This window comes from Chrysochloris asiatica, unplaced genomic scaffold (assembly GCF_000296735.1).
Source record: "Chrysochloris asiatica unplaced genomic scaffold, ChrAsi1.0 scaffold00025, whole genome shotgun sequence".
NCBI lineage: Eukaryota > Metazoa > Chordata > Mammalia > Afrosoricida > Chrysochloridae > Chrysochloris > Chrysochloris asiatica.
Window position 1 is genome coordinate 2057851 of NW_006408543.1, and position 10064 is coordinate 2067914.

The 10064-nt window shown below is 41.7% G+C and overlaps 1 protein-coding gene across 1 annotated transcript in view; it reads left to right on the plus strand.

Annotated features, from left to right (window-relative positions):
- Positions 1-9278: 9278 nt before the first annotated feature.
- PPP1R13B (protein phosphatase 1, regulatory subunit 13B) overlaps positions 9279-10064 on the plus strand; it is a 45721-nt gene continuing 44935 nt past the window's right edge. The window contains exon 1 of the mRNA XM_006839494.1: positions 9279-9426. Coding sequence (XP_006839557.1) covers positions 9279-9426 — 148 coding nt within the window. The remainder of the gene's footprint in view (positions 9427-10064) is intronic.

Below are 10064 nucleotides of genomic sequence, written 5' to 3' on the forward strand. Positions count from 1 at the left end.
TAATTACCTTTTATGGTGTTTAAAAAGTTGCTTGCAATGAATAAGTCATTGGTCTCGCAAAATTCTATCATGTGAACTCCAGTTCTCTCACCAAGGCCGTATTTTCCAACTACTGACCCTTCGTCTTTGTTTGCAACCTTCCTTCATCAGGAATTATCAATACATCTCAACTACATGCTTGATCGATTTCAGACTGAAGAAGTTGTTGTTGTTAAGTGCTGTTGCATCAATCCTGACTCATAGTGACCCTGTACAGGATTTCCAAGGATAGGATGGTGGGCTTGAACCACTGATCTTAACATTAGTAGTCCAGTGCTTATACTGCAGCACCGCATCAGGATGCTTCAGTTTCATCATCACTGGCTTTAGATGCTGAAATGTTCTTTCTGATGAATGCTGCGCCATTCCTTCTGAATCCGTCATTCCCAGCATAGTAAACCATATGGTTGTCAGATTCAAAATGGCCAATACCAGTCCATTTCAGCTCACTAATGCCTAGAATGTCAATATGTATGCGTTCCATTTCATTTTTGACATTTTCCAGTTTTCCGAGATTCATGCTTCATACATTCCATGTTGTGATTATTAATGGATGTTTGCAGCGGTCTCTCCTCGTTTTGAGTTATGTCCCATCACTAATGAAGGTCCCCAAAGTTTTACCCTGTTTGAGTCATCATGGCTTTCCCCAGTCGTATTTTGAGTGCCTTCCAACCTGAGGTGCTATTCATAATGTTTTCATCTTCTGGTACTGTATTTGACAATGTTCCATTACTATTCATAAGATTTTCAGGAGCTAAACATTCAGAAGTGTGGTCTGCCTCTCCTTTCTAATTTGTCTTAGTTAGAAGCACTGTTGAAACTTGTCCACCACGGGTGACCCTGCTGGTATTTCACATAGTGGTGGCATAGCTTCCAGCATCACAGCAACATGTGAGTCACCAGAGTACAACCCAAAGGGATAGATGCATGGTGCGGAGCCCAGGAAGAGTGCAGCCAAATTGAATTTTTGAATGATGGACTATATCTTTAATACTGAATTATTAACACAAATATAAATAGTGATTTGAGCAAAACTAATAGCATTGATGTGAGGTTACTGAGCATCTAATTCAATGGATGCTTAACTGTAGGTGTATGCTTCTCAGTTGTGTAAACATGTGTTCTCACAAGACTTAAATACTTCTCATTTAATTAGAAAAATGAGAATAAAAAGTCATTTTTTAAAAAATTTCTTCTCCAAAGTAATGCAAATTCCAAATTATGGAAATTGTACTAGATGTAGTCTTACTAAACTATACTTCCATTTTCTCTAGAATTAAGTCTCCAAACTTTGCTGCCGGAGGAGCCTCATCTCGTGGCCCTGCAGCACCACCTTGTGGAATGAGGAGAGACTGCAGCAAAGGCGGTCCTTGTCAGCCAAGTTTCACACCCATGTGGACAGACCTGCCTGACTTTCACACTGGTTTTAATGGTTTTTTTTTTTTTTTTTTTCCTCATTGATGTGTGCGCAGTGATTGTTATGTTGTTCTGACATGCTGTTGAATTGATTCCGACTCATAGCGACCCTGAATGGGGTTTTTGAGCAGAAAGCCTCACTTGGCTCCTTCAGAGCAGCTGGTGGACTCAAACCACAGACCTTGTGGTTCACAGTCCAGTGCTTACCTTGTGGAACCATTGCACTTTCTAGATCAGGGGTTGCTGAGGACTGAAAAGAAAGCACTGAAGTGGGTTAAGATCAGTAGCTGGTGCTGCCGTGTTAGATGCCTGAGCAGAGGTCTGAGTGGAGGACCTCTAGGTGGAGGGGAGGGCAGGGCAGGCTTGCGGTACTGCAGGAACCCAGACGAGGCTGGAGCCAGGGACTGCAGGCAAGTGTAGGAGGAGAGATGGTCAGAGCGGTGTGGCCACGCACTGCCTTACACACAGTTGTTCAGACCTTGGAGTTTATCCTGAGAGGCTGCTCTGCACATCTGTTTTCTGGGATTCGACAGAGGCATGGATGAGGTGGTCGCAAGGGGACACGCAGACTAATGCTGGGTCTGCTTTGATGTTAGGATCAACAGGATTTGCAGGTACTTTTGTGGTGTCTATGAGAGAAGGGCTCCTGCCCGGGCTTTCTAGTTTTAGCTCTGTGTTTTTTGTGGGTGGGCAGTCTTTGAGGGGCTGATTCCCAAGGCATGCATTCAGAAAAGTGGGGGGAAGCCTGCCAGGTGATTTCTTAGACTCGGTGTTCCTGAGATGATAACTGGGGGCCAGCAGCATGTTGGGACCAGAAGGAGCTGAGCCTGGGGCCTCACACCGGCCAGGGGCCCATGGGAGAGTTGAGAGGCCTTTCTCATGCAGAGCCTTTTACTCATCACCTACCAAGGGGGCTATTGTAAGGGCCCTGGGATGGTGCTAGAAGTTTGACACTGGACTGCTAACCACAAGGTCAGTGGTTGAAACCCACCGTTCACTCCTTGGAAATCCTATACTGGGTCACTATGAGTCGCACTATGTTGTTAAGTCGACTGCACTTAACAACAACCTTTGGTCTGTTGTTTATTCCTGCTCAAGTCTTGTTTGTTTCTCCTGAGTTTCTTTTCCAGTAGAAAGTGGATGTGGCTGGGGAAGACTAGCGGGAGGACTGAGTGCTCTACCTAAGTGGGTCAGATTAGAAGCACCTGTGAGCACTTAGGTGAGCTACTGGTGAGAGTGAGCCCCAGCTGAGGAAGAGGACGGTGGTGGGACAAGGTAGAGCCAGGCTCTTTTATTCTAGGTTCCTGTACTACATTCGTAGAATTTCTCTACAAGTTTATTGTTCCTTTATTTAAACAGTTTTATTGGTGTATAATTTATATGCCATCAAATTTATTCATTTTATGTGAACAATTCACTGATTGCTTGTAAATTTATACAGTTGTGCAACCATGACCACAGCCTACTTTGAAAGCATTTCCATTGCCCCCGAAGGAAATTTCAGACCTGCTTGCTGTCACTCCCTTTTCCTATCCCTGGCCCCAGGCAACCATTCTTCTGCTGTCTGTCTCCAGGGACAGATAAAGGGACCCATCAAATATGTAGTCCTTTTGTGAATGGTTTCTCACTCAGCATAAATTTCAAGTTCCATCCATGCTAAAGCACTTCTTCTTTCCTTTTTATTGCCGAATAATGTTCCATTGTACGTCTGTCTGTCTGTCTGTCTGTCTGTGTTGTATTTTGGGTTGTTTTCATTTGGGGGCTACTATGAATAACGGAGGTTTTTATGGAAGACTTTACTTGACCATATATTTTGCTGGATCATGTGGCAAATATGTGTTTGACATTTTCAGAAATGACGTAACTATTTTCCAAAGTGGTTGGACCATTTTACATTTCCAGCAGCAATGTAGGAGGCTTGCAGTTTTTCCACATTCACATCAATACCTGTTACTGCTTATCTTTTTGAGAGTTCCTATTTTTCTCTGGTTTATTTGTGCTTAATTTGTGCTTTGCATTGATTTCATTGGACCATGCACATTGTCTAACTACCTAGTCTATAAACATCTTAAAGGCTCTTTGTAGATTATTTAACTTAGTGACTATCATATTCACATCAATTTTCCATATATAGCACAACATTTTTGAAATCACAGGTAATCTGTTGAGATGGTTGTCCGTTATCTGTCTGTCTACTTGCCTGCCTTACACCCTTCACTTTCTTGTCCACTATGTGTGTATCCAGGTTTTCACTCAGACAGTGAGTTAGAGAGGACCTCTAGGCCTGACATATGTGAGCTAGTCCACCCACATTTTGAATGAACACAAATGCAGATTGAGATACACTGAAGTGATTTTAAAACCATCCTGTGGGTCACAGTTCACTGTCTGAGTCACAGATGCTGCTCTGGTGGAAGATCTAGTCGGTAGGATGGATGCTGCTTGGTTTGTGTAAGAGTGCGGGGTGCAGGCAGGCAGTGGTCAGAAATGCTGCCAGGAGGAGGCAGGTGTGTGTGTGCGTGTGCCCCCAGCGAGAGAGAAGCAGCCCGGTAGACAAAGGTGGTTTGCCCAGGCTGAGAGACAGAGGTGTCTTCTCATTATATGCTAGGCAAATCTTTAGACATTTTCCCCACCATAGTTAACCACCTTCTATTTTCAACCTTTTAATCTTTTCGGAAGGATAAGCATACTAGTTTTTCTTCTTTCATCTGGTGTTCTTGATCCTGTGAGTTTCATGTTGTTGTTGTTGTTATGTGCCGTGGAGTCGATTCCGACTCATAGTGACCCTGTACAGGGTTTCCAAGGCTGTAAATCTTTACGGGAGCAGAAAGCCTCAACTCTCTCCTGCGGAACAGCTGGTAATTTCGAACTGCTGACCTTGCGGTTCGCAGCCCGATTCGTAACCATCTGTTGTATATGTCTTAATAAAACAAAATAACCATCATCCATTGAACTGTGACATCAGCTAAGCTATGTTGTGATTTCAGAGATATCAGATTAACACAAAAAGCACATCCAGAATCAGTAAAGTAGGGGATTTGCTTGCAGAGTCTTTGGTTTGCTTTTGTCTCCCTCAGGGGCTCTCACCATCACATGCCTCAGTCACATGCCTTCTCAGCTGGAATTGAGGCACTTTGAGGAAGTACAACCCATTTAGGGCGAGAGCAGCTTACTGTCTCTAACACCCTTTTCACTCTTTCCTGAGTATAATGAAATCTGTTTGTTACTGTAAAGTCCCTTACGATTCATAATGACCCTGTATGGGGTTTCCAAGGAGTGGCTGGTGTGTTCGAACTGCTGACCTTTTGGTTAGCAGTCCAGTGCTTCTCCTACAGTGCCACACTAGGACTCCTAATAATGCAAATTGTTGTTGTTAAGTGTCATCGCATCAATTCCGACTCATAGCTACCCAATAATGCAAATTAGGGAACGAGAATTTTGCCATAATTGGAAAAGCAAAGTTTACTGAAAACAGTATCACAGGTAGGATATAAAAAGTTAAGTGTGTGTACTGCCTTTGCGATAAATTATTTGGGAGCTCTTGGCTTTTAAAGAAGAAATGTTCAAGCTAATAACCCTGCTAGTCGGCCTACCTCCCCTGTCTCCTGTTGTACTGATATTATTAATTTGCTGAAAAATAAAACAGTCTCGAAAATTGTATCTTGCTGTCCCTCCTGGCAGTGTGTTCATGAAGAACTCTTGGTGTGTGCTCCATGGCCCCGCTGTGTGCTTGTTGTGTTGTGCAGCGGGGATGAGCATCACAGATGTGCACATGGACACTCCTGGCTTGAGTTCTTGACAAGCACCCAAGGGGATACTGTGGTAGGCACATGGGGTCCAGGCTGAGGAAGGCGAACAGGCCCTAGAGAACTGCGGGAAGGAAGGTGATCTGCTGACTGTTGGGGAACTGTGGTGGAAGCGCTGAATTGCTTGCCCCTTGGTTTATGAAGTATGGTTTGGGAATTACATTATTTCTTTAGACACCCCCCCACACACACACAAAGCACAGGCTGTGAAATCATGTTGGAGCTGACTGTGATGATAAAGGCTCAGCACTGGATGGCTAACAGTAAGGTCGACGGATCAAGCCTACCAGCTGCTCCATGGAAACTCTATGTTGTTGTTTAGTGCCATTGAGTCGGTTCCAACTCATAGTGACCCTGTATAGGGTTTTCAAGGAGCAGTTGGTAAGTTTGAACTACTGGCCTTGAGGTTCAAACTGACCTTGCAGTCCAGTGCTTACCCTATAGGGTTACACCAGGACTCCTGGTCCAATGTGTCAGAACCTCCTCGATGGCACTTAACAATAGATGTAGAAGAGACATGTAAGATAATTGTGTATACACAAGAATAAAAGTGCGTTGTAGTTGTCCGAGTGAGACTTTGGTAGTCCATCAGTACCGCACTTCATTCTGGGTCCTAGCCACAGTGTTGTAAGCCCTTCAGTTCTGCACTCGTTCACTCTGGGTCCTAGTAACTCTGTTAATAGCCCATCAGTTCTGTGTTTATTCAGATTGGGCCCAGGAATCACCTCTTTCCTTCCTAACTGTATAGCCCAAAGGCAATTCATGTCAGCATTTATGTTGTAGTGATCAAAGATTACTTAGTTAATTCCTTTAAGATAGAGCTTTGTGATAGCCACAAGAACGGGAGAGCAGACTAGATTTTTCTTACTTAGATGATGTGTGTTTGTGTGTTTCTTCAGTTTACCGGTATGGTAGAGGTTTTTTTATTTTGTGTTCATGTACTGATAAGACAATAGAAAGTCAAAGATTCAAAGATGAATTGCATGTGGCTCTGAGGATGGAAGAGAGATAGATGTATGGATGCTGGTTGGCACAATGTGGTCATATCTCTGCGGGGTGGCTGGATCACCACCTCTCCCTCAAGAGGTGGAGAAGATAGTAGCAGATAGCTAATATTTACTGTTGAGGATCAAAGACTACAACCTTCGGTATAGATTGCATCTCAATATAAAGAAAACAGAAATCCTCACCACTAGACCAATACGTAGCATCATGATAAATGGAAAAAAGATTGACGTTGTCAAAGACTTCATTGTGCTTGGATCTGCCATCAACACTGATGAAAGCAGCAGTCAAGAAATCAAATGATGTGTTGAGCATTAAGCTAATCTGCTGCACAAGTCCTCTTAAAGTGTTCAAGAGTAAAGATGTCAATTTGAGGACTAAGGTGTGCCTGACCCAAGCCATGGTATTTTCAATAACCTTATATGCATGTGAAAGCTGGACAGTGAATAAGGAAGACCGTAGAAGAATTGATGCTTTTGAGTTATGGTGTTGGAGGAAAATATTAAAGGTACCATGGGCTGCCAGAAGAACAAACAGATCTGTGTTGGAAGAAGTACAACCAGAGTGCTCCTTAGCAGCCAGAATAACTGGACTTCGCCTCTCATACTTCTACCAAGGAGCTCTAGTAGCGTAGTGGTTACTGAATCAGGCTGCGAACCACAAGGTCAGCAGTTCGAAACTACCAGCTGTTCCGCGGGAGAAAGATGAGGCTTTCTGCTCCCATAAAGATTTACAGCCTCGCAAACCCTGTACAGGGTGGCTATGAGTCGGAACTGACTCCATGCCACATAATTTTGAACTTATTATCAGGAGGGACCAGTCCCTGGAGAAGGACATCATGCTTGGGAAAGAAGAGGGTCAGCAAAAAAGAGAAAGACCCCCAACTAGATGGACTGGCACAGTGTCAAGAGCAACAGGCTCAAGTGTAGCAACAATTACCTGGGAGGTGTTTCATTCTGTAGTACATAGGATGGCTCTGGGTCGGAACCAACTCAAGGACACGTAACAACAAGAAGCTGTGTTTGAAAGATGAAGAGTTTACAGGCAGATGCTAGCAATGCTCTTTCCCAGCAGAGGGGACAGCGGCCGGCTCAGGTTGGGACTAGATCAGGATCTGGTAGAGGAGGGCTGGGTCAGATGTGAGGAATCTTGTCTCTATACTCAGTTTGTCATCTTGGCTTTCTCAGAGTGTCTTCTGTGCAATTGCTCCATACAGTGGTTTTTTTTGGGGGGTGGGGGTGGGAAGCTATAGCTTCACTGCCCCATCACAGCATTCCACCCTAACTACCAAACCTGCTTCCTGTTTATACAGCCGAGAACCAGTTTTGGGAGGGGCTGCTCTAGACACTGGGTTACATTTGGGAAATTATGCAACAGTGCTGCACAGTAGGCTGGAAACACTGACGAGCTTTATTTACATAAAATCTGATCATCCGCATAAAGATGTTGACTTCCAAAACGTACATATCTAGGGCACTTAAGAGGAAATTATTTTAACAAGGAACTAAGCTTATATTTAGTTGCAGCAGAGATTATCCGTAAGAGGAGAAGTTTAGGATAAATGTAGATTTTGTTTCTGACCTTTGATCAAAGACGAAACAAATACTTTATAGTAGTTTCTGGTTAAAGAAAATCTTTGGTTTAAAATGTACTTTAGTGGTAATAATTTAATAAATCCTTTTCCAATGTTTTCTCTTCAGATTTTAGATTAAAGCAGTAGTGTTTTTTTGTTTATGTCTTTCTCTCCTCCTTTCTCTCTTTTTTAATAAGGCCAGGCAAATTTTATTTACATTTTAATAGATAATATATTTTTGTGTATAACTGTCATTTGTGATTCTTTTATTGTGATGTATCCTAATTCATTTCCTTCCCTTTTTATAAAATTGGATTTCTGGTCTTTTTGTTTTCATTTTTTAAGAGCCTTCATGTTTTAGTGAGATTAGCTCTTTATTTGTAATAAGAGTTATAAAAATGATTTCCCAGTTTTTAGCTTTCATAAAATACTCACTTAATGTAGTTGATGGAGCTCTGGTAGCTAACCTCAGGTCATCAGTTCGAAACTACCAGCTGTTCCACAGGAGAAAGATGAATTGAATTCTAAAGAAAGGTTAAATTTAGATATATTATACCTTTTCTTTTTAACAGCTTTGTTGAAATATACCATATGATTATTAGATAAATTATACCTTGTTAAAATTATTTCTTTTTAACAGCTTTGTTGAAATATATCATATGATTCACCCACTTAAAGTGTTCGGTATAGGGTTTTAGTATGCTCCTGTAAAGATGTTCAGCCTTGGAAACCCTATGCAGGGTCACTATGAGTCGGAACCGACTCCACGGCACACAACAACAACAATAATGTACTTGATAATATCAGTGGTTTTTTAATACATAATGTTTGCTGGGTTTTGAGTAAGAGTTAGAAGGGGTTTTTTTGTCTTTCCTGTTTATGAAGGAATTTACCCAGATTTTATTGTAACACTTTCATGGTTTATATATAAATTAAATATAAATAATCGATGCAGGCTTTTCTAGTGTATGGTGTGCGGTATGAATCTGATTTTATTTTATTATTTTACTGATGGGTAGGTATCTTAATTACTCAAATACCATTCATTGTATCATCTTTTTCTCTCTGTGATTTTGAATACCTTTTTTTTTTTTTTGTCATGCTTACGTTGAACTGTTTTGGGACTCTGTGTGGTAAAGACTGGACCACAAGGTCGACAGTTCAAACTTACCAGCCCCTCTTTGGGCACCGTATACAGGGTCACTCTACATCACTTCACAACAAAAATAATGTCTGGTAGTGCTTAATTTTTGGAATTTTCCTGACTTTTTCTTTTTTTTTCTGTTTGAACTTTAGAATTAGCTTATGTATTTCCAAAGGCTAATCTGGGAGGTACTTAGGGAATGGGAATCACTTTAAATTTACATATTAATCTCTTTCTGTTAATGAATCTACTTTAATTTACTAATCTTTTTTTTTTTCTTCTTCTTCCTTTACAGATGATATTAACCGTGTTCTTGAGCAACAATGAACAGATTTTAACAGAAGTTCCTATAACACCAGAGACAACATGTCGAGACATTGTGGAATTTTGCAAGGAACCTGGAGAGGGTAGTTGCCATTTAGCTGAAGTGTGGCGGGGCAATGGTATGTATTAGAATCAATAAAGATGACTAAGTCCACAACATTTCATGGTTCTCACAATTAAAACATTGTTTCTGGTTCTTAGTTATCTGTGGTAATGAGGTGAACTAGGTGATAAAAGCACTCATAGTTCACGTAAGTATAATTGTTTTAATGTCTTCAACATGCTGCATGATGTGACCCTTACATAGAGTGCCCTTACACAGCGAGTTGGGAGCAGTAGGGAAGAGAGCCGTTCTTCCTGTTATTGCAGCCACGTGAGAGTCCGCCTTCCTCTGAGACTTGGCAGTGTTTTGTGTGGTGTGTCGAGTTGTTCAGCCATTTTTCTTTACCCTTCTGATAACTCCATGAAGGCAGAAGCCGTTTTACTGCTCTGGTGCCCCCTTCTCCCTCCCTGTATACAAAGCAGTAGTCCTCCCAACCTTTCTGTGTATACGAATGACAAGAGTCAAATACAGGCCCTTACATGTGAGGGACTTATTGTCCAGCTGGGCAGAGAAGATGGATGTAGGTAGTCATTGAATATGGAAAACTCAAAAATGATCAGAATTGAATTCTAAAGAAAGGTTAAATTTAGATATATTATACCTTTTCTTTTTAACAGCTTTGTTGAAATATACCATATGATTATTAGATAAATT